This window comes from Esox lucius, chromosome 21 (genome assembly GCF_011004845.1).
Source record: "Esox lucius isolate fEsoLuc1 chromosome 21, fEsoLuc1.pri, whole genome shotgun sequence".
Taxonomy (NCBI): Eukaryota; Metazoa; Chordata; class Actinopteri; order Esociformes; family Esocidae; genus Esox; species Esox lucius.
The window spans coordinates 21587542-21610484 of NC_047589.1; the positions used below are offsets into that span (position 1 = coordinate 21587542).

At 44.5% G+C, this 22943-nt stretch overlaps 1 protein-coding gene across 1 annotated transcript in view; it reads left to right on the forward strand.

Annotated features, from left to right (window-relative positions):
• The window catches only part of bmp6 (bone morphogenetic protein 6), a 35156-nt gene extending 16317 nt beyond the window's left edge, over nucleotides 1-18839 (forward strand). The window contains exons 2-7 of the mRNA XM_010885794.5: nucleotides 3557-3749; nucleotides 8856-9004; nucleotides 9310-9504; nucleotides 14835-14911; nucleotides 17709-17819; nucleotides 18029-18839. Coding sequence (XP_010884096.1) covers nucleotides 3557-3749; nucleotides 8856-9004; nucleotides 9310-9504; nucleotides 14835-14911; nucleotides 17709-17819; nucleotides 18029-18178 — 875 coding nt within the window. The 3' untranslated portion in view covers nucleotides 18179-18839. The remainder of the gene's footprint in view (nucleotides 1-3556; nucleotides 3750-8855; nucleotides 9005-9309; nucleotides 9505-14834; nucleotides 14912-17708; nucleotides 17820-18028) is intronic.
• Nucleotides 18840-22943: the final 4104 nt, after the last annotated feature.

Sequence of the window (22943 nt, forward strand, 5' to 3'; positions counted from 1 at the left end):
GTGTGTGTGTGTGTGTGGCTTGGTTTCCACAGCCAGTGGTTACAGCTCTCTGTGCTGGTGGTCAGCTGCTTCTGGTCAGCCCACCCTAACGTTCCTAGCTCAGTTAGCCCTACATATCGTCACAGTTGGCTTGAAAACCTCATATCCAAAACAGTACACTTTCCGGAAATGAATAAAAACTAAAAACACTGCACAATGTTCCAAAACGTAAGAAGCTTTCTTAAATATATTTTCTTTTCACTGGAGTCATGAAATGTTCAGAGTAAATTGAGGGGAGATACTCCTTTCATTATACTGTGTGTTTAAAATGTAATGAATGTTACTTTAGACAGTAACAGTATGCCTGAGGTTCCATCACCGGATGTTAGCAAGATGTTGCCATTGCGCCACTAAGACTATATCTTCTGGAATACTACCAGAAGGAGAAACTCAATATCTCCCTATGTCCCTGCTCTTGCCTTCTCCCAGATCTCAGGTCAGTTTAAATCAAGAAGGAAATTCTACGATTCCGTTCAGACAAGAAGACTCCTCTTTGATTTTAGTCATGAAACCTCGACGGACTACAAATTGCATTTCAGGCCTCCATCTTGGACCCAAGGGCGCTAAGTGACAGCTGTAAAGTCATTTGGAACCCACCGGGCCTTCGCTGAGGCCCTGACAGAGCTGTCATGTCACTAGTCTAGACCTTAGCCTGACCTATAAACTGCTCAACTCTCACTGAAGCATCTGTGTGTGATCTGCCTACACACACACACACACACACACTGAGTGGAGATAATGAAGTAGTTACTGTTAAGTGGAGGCCACGTTGACACTCTGGCTGCTAATGTGAATACCATGCCACTAGGGGCCGGTAGTCCTACTGTAGACTCTGGGGGCGAGTTAGAGAGGGAAGAGGCTTCTTTCGGGTCTGGTCTGCTGAGTCGTGGCTGAGTGCAGATAGGACCTGAGGTGAAGCGAGGCACATCCTCTTCCCCATCCACGGTTTGCTCTGGGACAAGTCCGGGGACACCTCCACTCTGCTAAGGGTGTGCACGTGTGTATTTGTGTGTGTCCAGGCACAGACCTTCCGAGGTTAGTACCGCAGTTAGATGTTGGGATGTTAACCTGAGGCCCTGAAGGCTGGTCCCAGTGAGACCATCCCGTGTCTCTCCAAACTAATTGTAAACACATCTGGGGGGGGGGAGTGGGGCTGGGAAACTGACTGATGTCTCAAGGAGATGAGCTACTGTACTTTATATCAGAGGAGAGTGTCTTCATGTAGCCCAAACACTCTTCTACTACACCCTGGAGAGTGTTCTACCACACCCCCCCCCCCAGCATATCCAATGCCCCCCACCCCCCCATAACTCCCATTCTCCTCAAATCCTTCGTCCCTGATCTACCATTTCATTTACGGCTCAGATTTGTCTGGGGGGGCTGGGCCGGTGTGACGGAAGTGGGCTGTGTCCTCACCTCACACGGCAATGGTGCATGGAAATCCAATCAGAGCGGGACAGCGGGTTAGGACGCTCAGTTTTGAGGGAATCCGGCTGGACTTGTGCTTATGTGGCGGGAAACACAGCCTACGGAGTCCAGTCCTGGGAACTAAAGGGGGTGATGGTGACTGTGTGTGAGAGAGAGAGAAAGTGTGTGTGTGTGTGTGGAATGCCATTAGTGTGCAAGGAGACATACCGTGGTTCTTCCCTTTTCTCTCCCTCTCTCCTCTCTCTCCCTCTCTCCTCTCTCTCCCTCTCTCCTCTCTCTCCCTCTCTCCTCTCTCTCCCTCTCTCCTCTCTGTCCCTCTCCCTACATCCTCTCTCTCCCTCTGTCTCAACTCTCTCGCTCTGTGGTGATGCACTGTGGCTTTACTGATGGGATGTCTCAGGGTGCAAGGGGGACCAGTTCCCTGGGGAACGCATTGTTATTGCAACGCATGTAGCTGTTGGAAGAGTTAGGCCCCCGAGAGGAGCACTTACTTGCTTTTTGTCATGTGTACACTCTGAAGCGGTAGTCGGAACACAGACCCAGTTTACAGCCTGAAAATCATGGTCTTTTACTGCAGACAATAACAGGGGATTTATTTAAGGAAACATCGAGCCGCAGCCCTATTAGTCCATATGCATAAATCACATGCAATGCTTTGAGACTGTTTGATGGTGAACCTCAAGGCTGCATCTGTAGATGAGATATGTCTGTCGACCACTGGCCTGCATTGGAATACACATCTAAGGGACTAAATCTGAATGGACGGCGTGGCAGGCTGAAGTCCGCTTTTACTATTGATGTCTTTTCCTGTGTGGTCTCTGAGACTGTTTGTTATGCTAGCTAAGCTACATGTTAACGGCCCACAGCCATTCAAATTGTGGAATCCCCATTCATATAAAGGCATACTGAGAACAACTAGAAAACTCAAAATGTATTTACAGTTGGATGTCAGCTTCAGTTTTCCGCACATCATTTACTGTGTGGCCCACAATAGATAACAGAAAACCTTAAAAGTAAATGAACGCGTGTTTACATCTGTGGTCTTAGCAGCACGAACCCCAATGCTATTTATTCATGCAAACTAAAATGTTTGGGGTTAACTGTACATTGAGGGATGAAAAAAAACATCAAAAGTCACTGTGTGGTCAGCCATTTCTCCTGTTCATTTAAATGTTTTGGTTTGCCTGTTGCTGGTATCTCCCCTTTTCATTTAAATGTTTGGTTTGCCTGTTGCTGGTATCTTTCCTGTTCATTTAAATGTTTTGGTTTGCCTATTGCTGGTATCTCTCCTGTTCATTAAAATGTTTTGGTTTGCCTATTGCTGGTATCTCTCCTGTTCATTAAAATGTTTTGGTTTGCCTGTTGCTGCTATCTCTCCTGTTCATTTAAATGCTTTGGTTTGCCTGTTGCTGGTATCTCTCCTGTTCATTTAAATATTTTGGTTTGCTTGTTGCTGGTATCTCTCCTGTTCATTTAAATGCTTTGGTTTGCCTGTTGCTGGTATCTCTCCTGTTCATTTAAATGCTTTGGTTTGCCTGTTGCTGGTATCTCTCCTGTTCATTTAAATGTTTTGGTTTGCCTGTTGCTGGTATCTCTCCTGTTCATTTAAATGCTTTGGTTTGCCTGTTGCTGGTATCTCTCCTGTTCATTTAAATGCTTTGGTTTGCCTGTTGCTGCTATCTCTCCTGTTCATTTAAATGCTTTGGTTTGCCTGTTGCTGGTATCTCTCCTGTTCATTTAAATGCTTTGGTTTGCCTGTTGCTGGTATCTCTCCTGTTCATTTAAATGCTTTGGTTTGCCTGTTGCTGGTATCTCTCCTGTTCATTTAAATGCTTTGGTTTGCCTGTTGCTGGTATCTCTCCTGTTCATTTAAATGCTTTGGTTTGCCTGTTGCTGCTATCTCTCCTGTTCATTTAAATGCTTTGGTTTGCCTGTTGCTGCTATCTCTCCTGTTCATTTAAATGCTTTGGTTTGCCTGTTGCTATCTCTCATGTCCAACCGATGATGTTGTACTTACATATGATGACTTTGATGTACAGTCTATTGGCATGGCTCTCTGACCTGTTTCCCTTTCTCTTGTGTTGGTCAGTTGAGCACGACAGAGAACTGTCGCCGCACAGACGGCACCACAAGGAATTCAAGTTCAACCTGTCCCAGATCCCTGTGGGAGAGGCTGTCACCGCCTCAGAGTTCCGCCTCTACAAGGAGTGTGTGAGCCGGGCTTTTCGCAACGAGACCCTGCTGCTCAGTGTCTACCAAGTAGTGCAGGAGCACCCCAACAGGTGACTTGGAGCCAGAACCACACTATGTATTCAGGTCCACTACAGTCCTCATACTGAACCAGAACCACACTAGGCATTCAGGTTCAGTACAGTTCTCATATTGAACCAGAACCACACTCTGCATTCAGGTCCAGTACAGTCCTCATACTGAACCAGAACCACACTATATATTCAGGTCCAGTACAGGTCTCATACTGAACCAGAACCACACTATGCATTCAGATCCAGTACAGGTCTCATACTGAACCAGAACCACACTATGCATTCAGGTCCAGTACAGGTCTCATACTGAACCAGAACCACACTATGCATTCAGGTCCAGTACAGTCCTCATATTGAACCAGAACCACACTATGCAGTCAGGTCCAGTACAGTCCTCATATTGTACCAGAACCAGAAACAAATTCTGCATTCAGTTACAATCCAATCATAATAACAGACACACTCCATCAGTAACATCAGGCCCTGTTTACAGCCAAATAGGTTGGGGCTTGATGTTGCCTAATTAGCACATTTCAGGTACATTTGTACAACAAAATCTGTATCTTGACATTTCTAAAATGTACTTCACAATTTTTTCAGAACAAAGTTAAGATGTAACTCCACTGGTGCTGATGTTCGTTCATTAACTCAACCATGCATTTAAGATAAAAAAAATTCTCACTTCAACTTAACTAAAACTAGCTGTCTAAAAAGCAGCCACAAATGACCCACTTGTTTAACTGGAGTCACGTCTAAAAAGAAAGCTTTTGTTCTCATTATAATATCATGTAGGCCTACATGTGTAAGGGCCTGTTTACATTATGTTATACTTTCGAGATGTATCAAAGACTCGAGGCTCTAAATTATTTAGTTGTGTAAACTTAGCATATATCGATACCTCGAGACGGCACCATCCGAGGTAGTGTGCACCACATTTTTCGATCGAGCCCCCCTGGGTTACTGCAGGTGAGAAGGTCATTGTGTCCAAACGGTGTGAAGTTTCTATGCAGTGCGGATTCTTCCCGGGATTGATGGCTACCATCCTGTGTGGTACGTCTCGGACATGCCAGTGTAAATTCAAACACCATGGAACTGTTTATGCAAACCGGATGATTCATCTAGTTTTTTCTCTCTCTCTCGTAATCAAACAAGCCCTAAGGTAGGCTGTTTGAATACGACAACAAAAAACAACTATTTCAATACAAAAATCAGAGCGATCTTTGTGGACGTCTAGCATGTTTTTGCATTACGCTAAGCTACGGTGGTAGGTACGGACACCCCTGGAAAGTTGTATTTTTTTTAACATATTTGGACACATGGTTACTTGAGCTAAGTTCCAACTACATTCGCTGATTAAGGTAACCAAATTTAAAAAATCACGAAAAAACAACAAAAATAAAACCATTTATGCAATTAAAAGAAACAGAAATGCAATTTCCTTATTTCCTTATGTGGAAAAACTTAGTACACCCCTACTTTTACCATCACATAAAATGGCTAAAATTAGAATCAGATTCACCAAAACAGGTGGAAATGATGCTAAAATCATTAGAGAACAACTTGTGAGTTAGAAACAAAGTGTGGTTTGATATTGTACCAGATACTGTATTTCACAAAAGTGAGTACACCTCTCACATTTTAGCGAATATTTGATTATATCTGTTCATGTGACAACACTGAAGAAATTACACTTTGCTACAATGGAATTCACACCTGAGACCTTGTAACACTAACGAGTCACATGACACCGGGGAGGGAAAATGGCTAATTGGGCCCAATTTGGACATTTTCACTTAGGGGTGTACTCATTTTGGTTGCCCGCGGTTTAGACATTAATGGCTGTGTGTTGAGTTATTTTGAGGGGACAGCAAATTGACACTCACTCCTTTACATTGTAGCAAAGTGTCATTTCTTCAGTGTTGTCACTTGAAAAGATATACTCAAATATTTACTAAAATGTGAGGGGTGTACTCACTTTTGTGAGATACTGTAGAAGGTGAGGACCTTTATCAAAAAGCAGAAGCTGAAAACAAACAGGAGAAAGCTCCAAAACACACAAGTAAAGCAACTATAGAATTGCTCAAAAAGAAGATTTGGAGGGTTGTAGAACGGCAGAGTCAAAGCCCAGATCTTAATCCAATTGAAATTCTGTGGGGGGACTTGAAGTGGGCGTGTGCATATAAGAAAGCCCTGGAGCCGAACCGTTGAAGCAGTACTTTCAAGTAGAGTGGGCAAAAAATTCTTCCCAGTTGATGTAAGAGGCTGATAGACAGTTAAAAGAAATGGCTACATGGAGTTATTTCAGCCAATGGGTTTAATAGGTACATTTACCCTAAGCAAAACGGCACAGGGCATGTGGTGTATGGCCAACATACCACGGCTAAGAGCTGTTTTTAGCCACGATGCAAATGAATACATTGAACGTTACTATGAGAGACTATTCTAACCCTCCGATACTCAGTCCTCCTAGTCAGAGGAGCTCTGAGCTCTTCCAGATAAGGGTGGACATCGGCTTCACGCAGACAAAACACTTTGCTACTAGTACTTCTCCGGCCATTCATTACACGTTAGCTTAGCTTAGCATCCTCTCCCGGCCGGGAAATTGATAGGGTGTTGGTGAGTAAACCCCAGGGTTCTCTTTTGTGCCACTGTGGGAGACAGACGTTAACTCCTGTTTTTCTGCCATGTATTTTTCTGTAGAATGAGGCAAGACCACAACGCCTTACCGAAATAGCATGACTTCAGTGGGGTCCCAAACAGAACAGCATGGCCAACACACAACGCACAAACATTTACATTGTGGCAGCTTGGTGCAATGTGCCACTCAGAGACAAACGCTACATGAGGTAGCTGGATGGCAATCGTGTTTTCACAAACAGTGACCAATGGAAATCTATGGAAAATTAAGAAATAGTTCATGGAGTTCACTGAGGTGCTCTCCATGAACTCCATGAAAAAAAGAAACACCCAAAAACCACACTATTTCCCCCAAAATGCCTTATGGCCTATGGCTTTGTAAGATACACTAGGCCACAGTTTTCCTTCTATTTTCAAGTGATGGTATTATTATATACTATGTGTATGTTTCTGGTCATCTACAAGTACTCTGTTCTGTAAAAGTAGTAAGGGCAACATCTCCTAAATTATGTTTCAGCTGGAATAATTCTTCCTAAGTGTTTCTATCATGAGGAATGTGTGTGCCACATTCCATTATCTCTACAATAGGTGGTTTGTGCTCTGCTTCCTGCAGGCAAAGCCTGTTATATTGAGATTAAAGGGGCCGTGTATCTCCAATTACTGTATTATTGTAAGACAAAGTTTTACCTTGAAGCAAATTATAGCCTGTTTTTTTGCCTAACCCAGAACTTCGCTTTGTGCTTTGTGTTCGCAAATCCTAAATTCTTGTGTGGCTTGCAAAACACATTTGCTTGACAAACAGATTAATTGGAAAGTTGTTAAAGTCTTGGAAGTAATTCCTTTGATTACAGCTGCTGATCTTAAATGGCACATGTGTTAGTGAAAGCTTGCAAGTAGGACTAATCAGAGGTGGAACTGCATATCCAAAGTTCGTCGAAGTCACACGTCTGGCTATTTCATTTTGACTTCCTCCTCTACCACCACCTCCTCCTCACCTGTTTACAGGTTGTGACCCTGGACAATGACGAGGAACTGGTGAAGTTTGCTTTGCAGCATCAGTTGAGTGAGGGGGTTCATCTGGCACCAGGCGAGTTATGCGAGAGCTTGCACATAAAAGCGTTGATTGGAAAGATTATGTCTATAATCACTGCACAAATGTCAGGTTAATTACTTTGCAGTAACCTGATATGTCTTAGTTTTATTGCTTTATTACTTACTACCTAGTTCCATATCCCAACAACACAATGTTGTCATTTGTACCTGTCAGTCGCTAAGCACACATTAGACACAGTTTAAACAAAAGCCTGATATGGTGGGGTTTTTTAACAGCATTTATTTGACAGGACCAGTAAAAGGGATTTATTGGAGCTAAAAAAAACACCAAAAGTTGGCAACCAACCTGATTATTCCAGTTCATTTAAGCCGGCGATAAGAGGCTTTACTGTAGAGCTTTAGTGCCACCTCCCCTGCTGCTCTGAGATGGACCCCCCCCCCACCATGACTGGGCACCAGCCCACCTGCCCCACCGTTGCGCCCAAAGTGTGAACTGCTGGTGGGGGGCACCGGGAACAGCCTCATATGGAAGTCCTCAGAAACACTCTCATTAACGAGCAATAACGAGGGGCTGCCGAGGCATGACTGCAGGGGCATTCCCGTAACACCTGGGTGATGTGGGGCTTTGATGTGTAGCCCAGGGAGGGCCCGGCAGCCTTACACTGTGTCATTACAGTAATGGGGATGGATAAGAACTCTTCTCTCCCTTTCTTGGCTCTCCCTGTCTTTCTGGGTTGTTGTTGACTTGTGCACCTGAGACCTACAGGAGCTACAGAGTGGGGTAGGGCATGGGAGGGGTCCTGGGAAGATACATTAAAAAGTAATGCGTCCCTTAGACTGTTGATATCAGGCAGAAGCATACCAAACCCGTACCAAACCCGTACCAAACCTGTACCAAACCCGTACCAAACCCATACCAAACCCGTACCAAACCTGTACCAAAACGTATCTAAAATGTTTATATATTTAAATTTCATTTTGTCCACTCATGAAATATAAACAAGTCACCACATTCCTTTTCTACATAAAATTTTATAGCTGCAAAAGGCAGCAAAAACCTGAAACTGTGCAAACTACTGTAGATGTTTTGTCAAGGATCAGTCTTCATAATGTATATTTCTCAAATCCCTGAATAGATTTTGTAAGACAATGTATTAGTCATACTCACAAACATGCAATATTTCATCTATATTTCTGTGCAATGGCTCATGAATTGTGAATTTTCGTCTTCACAATTGGCTCATGAATTATGATGACCAGTTGAACGTGACTCCAACAGTGTCATTAAGAGGGATTAGCCTATCATTTGGGAGGTCCCATCTGGTAGATTACATTAACTTAACGTGAGCCCTGAATGGCATAGGAGATAAAGGTTATTTCCCGTACTGGATGTTCTTTCAGTAATTTTGGCTTCTCGTGACCTATGACCTCAAGGGAAGCGGACCTGTTTCTGCTGGGATCTCGCAAGCTGTTGGGGGCCGAGGAGGGCTGGCTGGAGTTTGACATAACGGCCACCAGCAACCTGTGGGTAATGAGTCCCCACCACAACTTGGGCCTCCAGATTAGAGTGGAGACCAGCAGTGGTAAGACCATGCTAACGGCTAACATTAGAAATCCAGACTAACAGCTGACTTTTGAATCGCACTGACATTGTACACATGCTGAATTTTTAATGTTCAATTTGAAATGCTAACGACGTCAGTAGTGAATAGATTAAAATATTCTATGCTAGTCTCAGCCCTGAAATAACAAGGTTGCTATTTTTTCATTTGCCACAACAATATGTCAGTGTAAGAAGAGGATATAACACTGACCATTGATGGCCACGTCCAGTTAACTAGCACGTTTAGTGTGTTTAGATGATTGACATCTGGTTCTTGTGGAACAGGACAGAGCGTCAGCTCCAAGGAGGCGGGCCTAGTGGGCCGTGACGGGGCGCTGGAGAAGCAGCCGTTCATGGTGGCCTTCTTCAAAGTCAGTGAGGTGCACATCCGTGCCGCCCGCTCCACAAACAAGCGCAACAAGAACCGGAACCGCCCCACACAGGCCCAGGAAGGAGGCCCCAGGGGGCCCAGCCCAGCAGGTGGGTCCCCAGTCTGACCGACACCCTGTTTAACTCTTCACACACTCCCACGCTGACCCACACCATACTGGGCCGAATTCTAGGTTTTTTCTTTGTGACGTGGTGAGGTGTGATATCATGGATGAGGACATCGGGGGGCAGCTCTCCAAAAAACGAAACCAAAAAACATAATAAAAGAGAGACCTTCCCCAGATGCATGACCTCAGCGTTCCAGAAAGCACTTCACAATATCTGCTTTGTGACCCCCACTCTACCCCCACCCCCACATAGCAGATGGTGTTATGAACAGGTAAGCCGGCAAATTGCATCAGGCTGTGATCCGACTAGCTGTCAACCCTCACCCTCCTGGACACCGCATAACAGTCAAGTTAGCATAATTGATGAATAGAAAGCACTATATGGCTAATATCTGCCTGATCCTAGAACTTAACAGTAAGGAATTATCCTCCTCCACTCAGACCAGTCTGCTGGTGTTCAAGCTAATGAGCTCAGTCTGTTGAGCAAACGTGTCCTGAAAAATTGGACTTCATGTAACCCAAAACATCAATCCGTTTCACCCACGCCACTCGGGACGTCTGGAGCGTAAATATTTAGATCCGGCTCAGGAAGTTGCGAGGCCCTTCTGACAGCAGCCCTGTCTGCCGGTGTGGTTGTGATGAGGCAAACCAGGCATATGGTTCCAATAGAGCATCACTCACTTCACAGGCTCTGAGGGAGAAAGGGAGGAAGGAGCGAGGATGGAGGGAGGATGGAGGGAGGATGGAGGGGGGGTGGAGGTAGGATGGTGGGAGGATGGTGGGGGGATGGAGGGGGGATGGAGGATGGTGGGAGGATGGTGGGAGGATGGAGGGGGGGTGGAGGTAGGATGGAGGGAGGATGGTGGGGGGATGGGTGGGTTGAAGGAGGATGGTGGGAGGATGGTGGGAGGATGGAGGGGGGGTGGAGGTAGGATGGAGGGAGGATGGTGGGGGGGTGGAGGGGGGGTGGAGGTAGGGGGGATGGAGGGGGGATGGAGGGAGGATGGTGGGGGGATGGAGGGGGGGTGGAGGTAGGATGGAGGGAGGGAGGATGGAGGGAGGATGGAAGGAGGATGGAGGGGGGGTGGAGGGAGGATGGTGGGAGGTTGGTGGGAGGATGGAGGGGGGTGGAGGGAGGATGGAGGGGGGATGGAGGGAGGGGGGATGGAGGGAGGGGGGATGGAGGGAGGGGGGATGGATGGAGGGAGGATGGAGGGAGGGGGGATGGATGGAGGGGGGAGGGGGGATGGAGGGAGGGGGGATGGATGGAGGGAGGATGGATGGAGGGGGGATGGAGGGAGGGGGGATGGATGGAGGGGGGATGGATGGAGGGGGGAGACGTCCTCATTCTGGGCTGTGCTGAGGGAGAAACAAGTATGCACACTGCACCACTGTTTAGGATATGATGTGACCACCATCGTCACGCCTGTACAGTTTACAATTCACATCAACAAATCAATGTAGCCACCACACAGCAACAATAATAGTATGCTCAAGAACACACCACACAAGCCATGGGCCTTGAGCCAACATGCACACTAGCATTCCAATTAAAATACATACCCAATACATTGCTTCATTCTAAGTCAGCGATTTCCCAACTCCAGTCCTCAAGTGCCCAACATACAAAGGTTTATAATCTGGAAGACCCTAAGGGCCACTTCTACAGCGATGATTGTAACTGGACAACAGTACACATTTTTGTTGTAGGGCCGTGGAAGCACACCTGTAATTATCGCACTAATTACAGGTGATTTATCTCAGTATGTTGATTCAGGTGAGTTTATCAGGGGCACTGACAAACATTTGTGCAGTTGCTCAAGGACTGGAGTTGGGAAATGCTGATGTTGAATGAAGCAATTGGCCCTGTCTTTTAAACGGTATGCTAGTGTGGATGTTGGAACATAACCACAGTCTTATATATACCGTAGGTGTCCTCTTGGCGTTAGTAGCCACATATAACACAAGCAGAGGAAACCCTGTCTGACCAATAAAATCCTACCTAAGTGTACACCCACTACTGGGTTCCTCTGAGAGGGGGAGGCGTTTGTACTGTAACAGGGCTGTTGGAAGTGACAGAGCAGAACAACAATGCGACACCTTCTGAAGGTCATTTGGGGTTTGGTGCAGTACTGGGGCCCCGGGCTTTTAATGACCATCCAGGAGGAGCGTCACAGCCTGGATGCAGACCTGTCATTAACCAGGCCAGTCATTAGCCGCTCGCTAAAAGAATAAACAAGTTAACAGTATTGCTTAAAGAATTATAATAACACGGTGCCGTCCAGCTGTGTTTTTTCATCTCGGCTTCTTCTCCTCCTCCCCCAGTCTGCCTTTGTTTACTGTTGGTGTAATTAGACATTGGCGAGCTCCACAGAGGGTTTAATAACCTCCTTGATGAAAGACAGGAAGAAAGATAAACTTCAGTGGAAGGGGGCGGGGGGCGGGGGGCGGGGGGGGGGGGGTGGACATAGACAACAGTCACATTCTCTTTAAAGTCTTCATGGGAGTTTGGGGAGGCAGCCCAATCTATCTCTCTCTCTCTCTTTGAGAAGACCCTGTTCTTTTGGGAACTCTGCAGCCTATTAGCCCGGCGTTCCATCACTGCCTCTCGACAGGATCAACAGTGCCTTGCGTAATTGCTACTGTAAAAAGTGGCCCGTTTTTTAAAATGGCTTCTGTTCTGGGTTTTTCTTCTTGAGAAGGTTTTGAGAATAAATGACTGTGTGCGGTTCTAGAAGTTTGGTCTTTTAGTGGAAGGAACCCATTTAATGTCACACGTGCCTCGCTACCTCCTGGCAACAGTGTAGTAATCATTTTGTAATCGGCTCCCCTGCTTTCTATATTTTCTGAATGACAAGGGATAAATGTTATTTATGGACTTTCTCACTTGTCAGCACTGTTATTCAAACGATTTTAAGGCCCTTTTGTACTGTTTTGTAATAAGCTGTTCTGTTTTTTCAAGTTAGAAGCATAGGAGCAGCAGTAGCTGTGTGGCATTAGACTTTACTGGCGGAAGGGGAGAAGTGGTTTATGGGTACCACAAATCTGTCCTTTACACTCAATGAAAGTCTACACTAAATATCAGCTTTATTTCTGTTGAAACAGCCCCTTGACTGTAAATAACTATGGTAATAAAGTGAGTGAGGTGAAGAGACCCTAGGAGTGTGTGTGCGCGCATGTTCGCATTCATGTACAGACTTACAGATAGCACTGTAGTATGAATGAGCATGTCTGTGTGTTCATCCACTTTTGTGCATGTCTCAGGGTGTGTGCGTGAGTGTGTCAAGAGTCCATTTTCCACCTGGTCACCCCAGTTCAGCGTCCCTTGTGCCTGGGCACTGCTACGTCTTGTGGAGCTGGTCTAGGTTCACAGGCAGGCAGGGAGGGAGTTCAGTGACAGGCTTCCCACCCTGTGATTTGGCCGGGAGCTGAAAGTCTCGGCCCGTAAAGCCGGGCCAGCAGGGCCGCTGTGTGTGGAGGCAGGCGGGCAGGGGGTCCGTGTGAAGTCGGGTCACACCTCGCCATCTGAGAGGAACAGTAGCCCCAGGGGAACCAAGCTTAAGCACCCAGCTCCAGGGCCTCAGCAAGCGGGCGGATTTATCTCTGTAAATATTTGCCTTGCAGAGGCGCGGTGGAGGTGGCAGGAAACCCAGACTTGGCCAAGGGCTAACAAGCAAGTCAGGCAGGCTGACCAAGGGAAAATGCATCCGAAATCACATGGGCCGGACCGACACATTAAGTCGTACACTCTAGCTACAGCTTCCCCACCCACCCCCGTCAGTATACACCCAGTGACTGCGGGCACGCGCACGCGCACACCGAGCGACAGGAAAGAGTGCTGGTGGGGTGGAACACGGGAAACGCCTAAACGTCTCTGATGGTAACGGCCAGGACGACCTCCCAACCTCGCCCTTGTTTTTAGATGTTGCCTTTTTTGTTTCTCTCTGCTGTGAGAGTTCACCCCCCCCCCCCCCCCGAGTCAGGAGACACCGCACTAAAGTCTTTCCTGTTTCAGTGGGAAGTGAGGGACGCCAATTTATAGTCATGTTTCAGGGTAACTCTTACTCTAACACACTCCCTCTGAGGCTTATCCTCACATTTTTTCCTCTCTCTCTCTGAAGCTGTAACTCTTTCCCTCAGTCTAACCCTCCCTAACCCACCCTCTCTCCATTCCTCTCTCTTTAATTCCCCCCTCCCTCTCTCTCTGCTCTCCTTGGGTCTTCATTGGGTTCACACGTGCCTGGTCCTGTCAGGTTTATGTGATTTCAATTGAATAAATTACATCATAATGTCATTACAGTTAGAAGTTCGTGTCTCTGTAAAAATGACGGGCTGAGTGGATCGACTGGAGAAAAAACAACGAGACGAATAGAAGTGGTCATTTTGGTGTTAGTGGTATTAGCCTGGACTCTGTGGAGAGATGGCTGGTATTAATCAATCACAGAGGTTTGGCCACTTTGTCACTGGACTGTAAAGTAAGGGCAGGGAGTTAGCGGATTTCAACACTTCAGATTCAGGGAATGAAATAAACTTGTGTAGTGACTAGGCCCTGGTGACTAGGTGTGGGACAGACAGGTCAGCAAGGGGTCGGTTAGGAAGTGACTCGTCCCTGCCGTCATTACATTGACACATAGACATACAGACAGAGACACGCGCAAGCACACACACACACACACACACACACACACGGCCCTATCTACCACCCTTAATGCTCACCTGGACCTCAAACTACCTGTCAGAGTTCGTCCACTGATGGCTTTGCTCCTGGGCGGGGGTGCTCCTACAGAAAGAAGTGATGTCACTGTGCTGATGTCATAGCTCTCCTTCATTTTTCTCTATTAAGTAGAGGGGGAAAACAAATAGGGGGAAAAAAATCAGCAAGTGGACTAATGTTGTCAGTGGAAAGTTCGAGTCACTGGTTTAGACGTTGAGAATGCTGGCCTGTGCCAGCAATGACCTTTGTCTCTGAAACGCCTTACCTGTGGTTGACAGTCACAGAGTCGCTAAATGTGCCTCTGGGTGGGACAAGGGGGAGATAATTAAAACCAATTATAGAGAGGTGGGGCACTTTGAAAACAAGCCTGTCATGGGCGTACGACCTAATGGGCCCAAACACCAGTTGAGTTAGGCATGCTTTCAAATGAACTTATCGTGAAGTGAATGTGAAGGCGTGTACAATCCATGACGTTACACACGATGGGACTGGTGAAATACCCAGAAGTGTCCAACTGCCCGACACGATATGATGATGATGTATTAGGAGGTTCGACCCTGACTTGCCCTGTAAGAAAGTTGTAATTTCTTCCCTTTTAGACTACAACAGCAGTGACCAGAAGACAGCCTGTAGGAGACATGAGCTCTACGTCAGCTTCAGAGAGTTGGGTTGGCAGGTAAGGATGCCCTCCCACCGCCGCTCCAATATTGGCATTAACACACTGGCGGACTACAGTACCCATAATCCCATGCATAGTATTTAATTGGAGTCTAGAGGGTACCGCATTTAAGAACATTCTGTCCCATCCCATCCTGGGAGAATTATTCATAGACTCAAGGCCAGAATCTTGGGTAAAAAAAAAAAAAAAAGGTAAATGAAAACATTTACAAACAACATTTAATACTACTTTAATAACCATTTAACCCAACATTTATAGCCATTGTTTAAGCTAGTCCGTGAACCCTCTGTCGGGTCGCTGGGTATCTTAGGTAACAGGAGAACCTGCAGCAACATAACGTTGTGTCATGACAAACAAACCCTGACATCTAGATGAAGAGGGCCAATACACCCCCACTCCCACCCCCCACCCACACACACAGTTCCAAACAGAGAGAGAGGAGAAACAGAGAGATGGAAAGAGGGAGAAAAGCATAAAAAGAGAAACTGTAGCAGCAAACCTGAGTGATTCTACAGGCACTTGTACATTTCTGCTCTTATCCATCCTTGGAGACTCTGTGAAGGAGTAGTGTCCTACGGTCCAAAGCATTTTGGACTCATGCATGTATACATGCATATTTCTTCGCCAGACTGTGTAAGTGGAGACATTCACAGACAAAATCTTTGCTGGCTACACGATTCTCTCGTCTTTTCACTTGACGAAAAAGTCAGTTATCGTCACCTACAGTGGGGAGAACAAGTATTTGATACACTGCCGATTTTGCAGGTTTTCCCACTTACAAAGCATGTAGAGGTCTATAATTTTTTATCATAGGTACTCTTCAACTGTGTATGATTGTATGATTTTTAAGTAATTAATTTGCATTTTATTGCATGACATAAGTATTTGATAAATCAGAAAAGCAGAACTTAATATTTGGTACAGAAACCTTTGTTTGCAATTACAGAGATCATACGTTTCCTGTAGTTCTTGACCAGGTTTGCACACACTGCAGCAGTGATTTTGGCCCACTCCTCCATACAGACCTTTTCCAGATCCTTCTGGTTTCGGGGCTGTCGCTGGGCAATACGGACTTTCATCTCCCTCCAAAGATGTTCTATGGGGTTCAGGTCTGGAGACAGGCTAGGCCACTCCAGAACCTTGAGATGCTTCTTACGGAGCCACTCCTTAGTTGCCCGGTTTGTTGTCATGCTGGAAGACTCAGTCACGACCCATCTTCAATGCTCTTACTGAGGGAATAGGGTTGTTGGTCAAGATCTCACGATACATGGCCCCATCCATCCTCCCCTCAATACGGTGCAGTCGTCCTGTCCCCTTTGCAGAAAAGCATCACCAAAGAATGATGTTTCCAGCTCCATGCTTCACGGTTGGGATGGTGTTCTTGGGGTTGTACTCATCCTTCTTTTTCCTTCAAACACGGTGAGTGGATTTTAGCTCTATTTTTGTCTCATCAGACCACATGACCTTCTCCCATTCCTCCTCTGGATCATCCAGATGGTCATTGGCAAACTTCAGATGGGCCTGGACTTTGTGTGCGCTCCAGGATTTTAATCCATGACGGCGTAGTGTTACTAATGTTTTTTTTGAGACTGTGGTCCCAACTCTCTTCAGGTCATTGACCAGGTCCTGCCGTGTAGTTATGGGCTGATCCCTCACCTTCCTCATGATCATTGATGCCCCACGAGGTGAGATCTTGCATGGAGCCCCAGACCGAGGGAGATTGACCGTCATATTGAACTTCTTCCATTTTCTAATAATTGCGCCAACAGTTGTTGCCTTCTCACCAAGCTGCTTGCCTATTGTCCTGTAGTCCATCCCAGCCTTGTGCAGGTCTACAATTTTATCCCTGATGTCCTTACACAGCTCTCTGGTCTTGGCCATTGTGGAGAGGTTGGAGTCTGTTTGATTGAGTGTGTGGACAGGTGTCTTTTATACAGGTAACGAGTTCAAACAGGTGCAGTTAATACAGGTAATGAGTGGAGAACGGGAGGGCTTCTTAAAGAAAAACTAACAGGTCTGTGAGAGCCGGAATTCTTTCTGGTTGGTAGGTGATCAAATACTTATGTTATGCAATAAAATGCTAATTAATTATTTAAAAACCATACAATGAAATTTTCAGGATTTTTGAAAAAAATTACAGACCTCTACATGCTTTGTAAGTAGGAAAACCTGCAAAATCGGCAGTGTATCAAATACTTGTTCCCCCCACTGTACATTAATACAGTAGTTATTGTATCAATGTCATTCATGAATGGCTAATAAGCTTTAAAAACAGCCAGTGGCAAAAGCCAGACAGTTCATAGACGCTATTTGTGGTGGAGGTAAACTTAATAAGAAACGTTACTCAGTTTAACACAATGGTTAATGGTGCCTAATGAAATATTCAAACTTCGGATGATGTTGATGCGTGACTAAATGATATAATGTCAAGAGGCTCTACCGACACCTGGCGAGTGTACAGCTCTGTGGCGTAGTGGTTAGTCACAGCCTTTCACGTGTACGACCCAGGTTCGAATCTCGGGAGGAGGACGACGACGACCAACACTTTTTATTGCGGGCCGGCGGAACTTGGTTGCCTGGTGTCTTGTTTTACATTACTGATGTGGTTGAATTCATAACCAGCACTTTATTCATTAAGCGTTATACAGGAGTAATTAAAAGTTTACCCATTTACATCCACACAGTCTCCTGGAACCCGTTGATCGTGAGACCAGATTTCTGACCGATTATGAGTGGTGTCCCCAGATTGGATATTGACTTAATTCCCTCCTATGATGGTTTATTTTCCTGCCAGGACTGGATCATTGCACCTGAGGGCTATGCTGCCAACTACTGCGACGGCGAGTGCTCCTTCCCACTCAACGCCCATATGAATGCCACCAACCATGCCATTGTGCAGACACTGGTGAGCAATCTGAAAACTGGCATAATGCATTAGTAGGAGTGTACAGTAAGAGCTCACTACTAATTGCATGTTCTTGTGGAATCTGAATTTACATGCAAATCTTCAGATGGTCTTCATGTATTATTTATTCTTCAAGTCATGGAAGTGACACGGATCCCTCTAAGAGCGTTTTCCCGTTAACCCTTGACCTCATGCTACTGTCCCCGCAGGTCCACCTCATGAACCCGGAGAATGTGCCCAAGCCATGCTGCGCCCCTACCAAGCTGCAGGCCATCTCTGTGCTCTACTTTGATGACAACTCCAACGTCATCCTGAAGAAGTACAAGAACATGGTGGTCAGGGCTTGTGGCTGCCACTGACACCTGCCGTAACACCGCCGCGTCTTCATGGACAGCTCTTGTAAAATCCTCTGCGTCGTCATGGACACCTGACGTAAAACCGCTGCGTCGTCATGGTCACCTGACTGGGCTGCAGCTGTGGCTGTGCGCACACGGCATCCTGGGTCTGCGTGTTTGTTTGTGTGTGTGTGTGTGTGTGTGTGTGTGTAAGTGTGTGTAAGTGTGTGTACTACCTTCTCCTCTACCTTACTCAATGAGCGAGGGACTGATAATGGACCAGACAAACCTGCTGCTTTCCCGTCTCTCAAAACTAAGTTCTCAGATGGCTAATGGCTCAGTACAGAAAAAAAACAATCAAAGACTTTAGGGAATTGACTCAGTGTTATCACAAAGTGTTGCACAAAGCTGTTACATAATGTCAGATTGGCACAGAGGGCATGTAGGAATTAGGTTGGCAGCGAAAAAGCCTTCTCCTAACAACACTATTTTTAAATACAGATTTGCAGTGCCTTCAAAAAGTATTCAACCCCCCTTGGCTTCTTCCAAATGTTGTGCTACATCCTGGATTTAAAATTGGTTACATTCTGATGTGTCATTAATATACACACAATGTCCCATATTGTCAAAGTGGACTTTTGTTTTTAGGAAATGTTACTAATTCATTAAAAATGAAAAAATGAAATGTCTTGAGTCAGTAAGTTGTCAACCTATTTGTTATGACAATCCTAAATGAGCTCATGATTCAACTGTTGCTTATAATGAGTAGCCTGGACATACCTCATGCGTAATAATCAAAGTTAATATGATTTTTTAATGACTACCTCTTTACACCACACATTTTATTTTCTGTAAGATCCAGAAGTTGTGTAGTGAGGTTCAAGCACATATTCCAGCCCTAAAAGGCAGGTTTTCTAATTGCTTGCAAAGACGGGTGCTGATTGGCAGATAGACAGGCATAAGGTACCTTCATGCAAGGTAAAGTTATTTGTTAGGGTTTATATTGTGTTGTGTGTCAATAGCTTCAGGTCACTACAATAATAGCAGTGTTCTCTGTAACTCAGTTCTTGGAGAATAAAAAGAAAATGCTAGATTTCACCATGACTGACACCTTTAACCCAGAGTAGAATGGCTGTGAGAGAACATTGACGATGTATCAATTACATTATAGTTGCTCCACAATGATGAACTAAATGAAAGAGTAAAAAGAAGACTGTAGAGAATGCAAATATTCTCAAAAAAATATTTCAGAAAAATGAGCAATATGGCAAAAATATTACCCTTTAGTCCTAATTACAAAGCATTATATTGGGGGAAATTATTCATATTTTCAAGCATGGTGGTAGCTGCATGCTGTTATGGGTATGCTTGACACTGGCAAGGATGATGTTTTCATTTTATTTTTGGGGGGGGGGGGGGGGGGCAGAACAGAGCAAAGCACAGACTAAATGCTTGAGGAAAACCTGTTCAAACTGCTTTCCAACAGACAGTAGATGACAAATGGATCTTTTTAGCCAGACATTAAGCCCAAACATAAGGCTAGATCTACACTGTGGTTGCTTATAAAGACAATGTTAAATGTTTCTGGGTGGCCTGGTAAGTTTTGTGTTACATTGGCTCCAAAACAGCTGTCTACTAATGATCAACAACTAACTTGACAGCTTTAATGGATTATATGGATTTAAAATAGTTTTATTCATTTAACTCAATCTAAAAATGATGTGCAAGTATTATACAATTCATGCGCAAACCTCATATGTGTATCCCAAACGATGCACAGCTGTAATTCCTGTTCTTATGTAATCAAGATTTATTATGTATTTGAAAAGTGTATTCCTTTACCACTTCCGGATTAGAGAGTATTTTTGTTTCAAACATGTTTAATCCCACTTTATAATGCAACAGAATCTGGAAAAAGTCCAAGGGTTCAATATTTTTCCTAACAAAGAATGGTTAAAGTCAACACACCTCTTTCCGTCTTCACATTTTGCTGAATTATGCTGCTCAAAGGCAGAAAATGTATAATTTGTATTATAAAATCTACACAACCCACTTAACATTTCCATATTAAAGAAACATTTTAGAAAAAGTATTCATACTCTAATTATTCTTAGGTAGAAGAACCTTTGGCTGCCATTATAGCTGTGAACTGACAAATTACACTCACCTAAAGGATTATTAGGAACACCTGTTCAATTTCTCATTAATGCAATTATCTAATAAACCAATCACATGGCAGTTGCTTCAATGCATTTAGGGGTGTGGACCTAGTCAAGACAATCTCCTGAATTCCAAACTGAATGTCAGAATGGGAAAGCAATTTTGAGCGTGGCATGGTTGTTGGTGCCAGATGGGCCGGTCTGAGTATTTCACAATCTGCTCAGTTACTGGGATTTTCACACACAACCATTTCTAGGGTTTACAAAGAATGGTGTGAAAAGGGAAAAACATCCAGTATGCGGCAGTCCTGTGTGCGAAAATGCCTTGTTGATGCTAGAGGTCAGAGGAGAATGGGCCGACTGATTCAAGCTGATAGAAGAGCAACTTTGACTGAAATAACCACTCGTTACAACCGAGGTATGCAGCTAAGCATTTGTGAAGCCACAACACACACAACCTTGAGGCGGATGGGCTACAACAGCAGAAGACCCCACCGGGTACCACTCATCTCCACTACAAATAGGAAAAAGAGGCTACAATTTGCACGAGCTCACCAAAATTGGACAGTTGAAGACTGGAAGAAAATTGCCTGGTCTGATGAGTCTCGATTTCTGTTGAGACATTCAGATGGTAGAGTCAGAATTTGGCGTAAACAGAATGAGAACATGGATCCATCATGCCTTGTTACCACTGTGCAGGCTGGTGGTGGTGGTGTAATGGTGTGGGGGATGTTTTCTTGGCACACTTTAGGCCCCTTAGTGCTAATTTGAACATGACAATGAGTTCACTGTACTGAAATGTCCCCCACAGTCACCTGATCTCAACCCAATAGAGCATCTTTGGGATGTGGTGGAACGGGAGCTTCGTGCCCTGGATGTGCATCCCACAAATCTCCATCAACTGCAAGATGCTATCCTATCAATATGGGCCAACATTTCTAAAGAATGCTTTCAGCATCTTGTTGAATCAATGCCACGTAGAATTAAGGCAGTTCTGAAGGCGAAAGGGGGTCAAACAGTATTAGTATGGTGTTCTTCGTCTTAACTTTATACCTAGACTTTGCTTCTATTATATTTATTCATAAATCCTGACAACCTTCCCAGTACCTGTCGGTGATGTTATAATACCCATAATGTGATGCCCTCACCACAATTTGAAAAGACGAAAGGATCAAGAATATTGCATTCACCCCATATTTTCGTCCTGAAATCTCTTATTTTGTTTTAATGTTGCTGTGGCTACATCAGTGTTTGGGTTTGCATGTCATGAGGGATCGGAGAGTTTAACATCAAACAAAATATGAAAGGCTCAAAGCACAGGTAAAAAGACATCCTCCCATTCTTGTCCAATTATAGGACTAAGTTTCATAAACTGATGTGTAGACACACCAGAACGGCTCTCTAACTGGGGTTAAATGTTCTAGTCTTAGTACCAATACATATTTGCTGGATTAGATTGAGACAAAGCTTGGATATTGCTTCCATCAAGACCCCCAGCTAAATGCACTGAGCTGGAGCAATTTGGTGAAAAACAATTGACAGATGTTGCCTTTCGAGAAGTGTCAAATCTGTTTCAAATTGAATCACAGCTGTAATGTCTGGCAAAGGGCTTCCAACAAGTATTTACAGAAAGGTGTGAAGACAAACAATCAAAAGAATTGTCTCATCTATTTATATTTTTGATTAACTTTACAAAATGTGGCCTAAGTTGTCTAGATTTGTAGTGCAAAACTACATTTTTCTTTTTTAGAAATTAGTAATTTCAAGACCGCAAAAGGCTGCAATATTTGAAGACTGTATTGTGACTATTCTTTCTCTAATGACTGTATATATGATGTCTTACTAAACAAAGCCTGATTTGAAAATGAAACGTTATACCGCTTCCATACATTAGTCAAGAAATACAGATATTTCCTACTCCTCTTTATGTACTGTACCCAGCTTTAACTATACTCAGCTTCCAAAAATATTATCTGGGCCGAACGGAAACAACCACATACTATTTTAGTTGGTAACTTCTCAAAATATCCACTTTGGGTCAATATTTGCCAGTTTTTTTTTTCACCAAGCTGGGTTTTTTTCCTCCGTGTTTTTCACCAAGCTGGTTCAACAGGTAGCAGGCTGTGGCTAAACTGATGGACTGTTGGAAAGAAGACGACATTCACCTCATCCCTTGGACATATCGCAAACTGCAATTCTTGTTATTCCACTTTCGGATATTACCCACAAACCCGGAGAAGAAAAAAAGTGGAAAAATCTATTTTTTGGTTAAACCAGCTGATCAAATGTTTTGGACATGATTTCTGAAATTAGTTTTGTTTATGATAGGGGAAAAAACCAAATGTAAACCTGACAGTAATTGCAATGGTCTTCCGTTTACAGATCACCTGTATGCAACTGTGAGCTTTAAGAGTGGAAACAGCTTTTTCAAGCAGTACTGTTAACCCTAGCTGGGGGAAAAAGGCAGAAAATGTATAGCACTGTGCCTTAACAGACCTCCAGTAAGCTGATGTTCACATTTCTGCTCTTGTTTAGACTTTTGTGTAAATACTTATTTATTGCAACAAAAAAAAAATACAAAAAGACAAGAAAAAAGAAATTACAAAGAAACAAACTGAAAATACAAACTG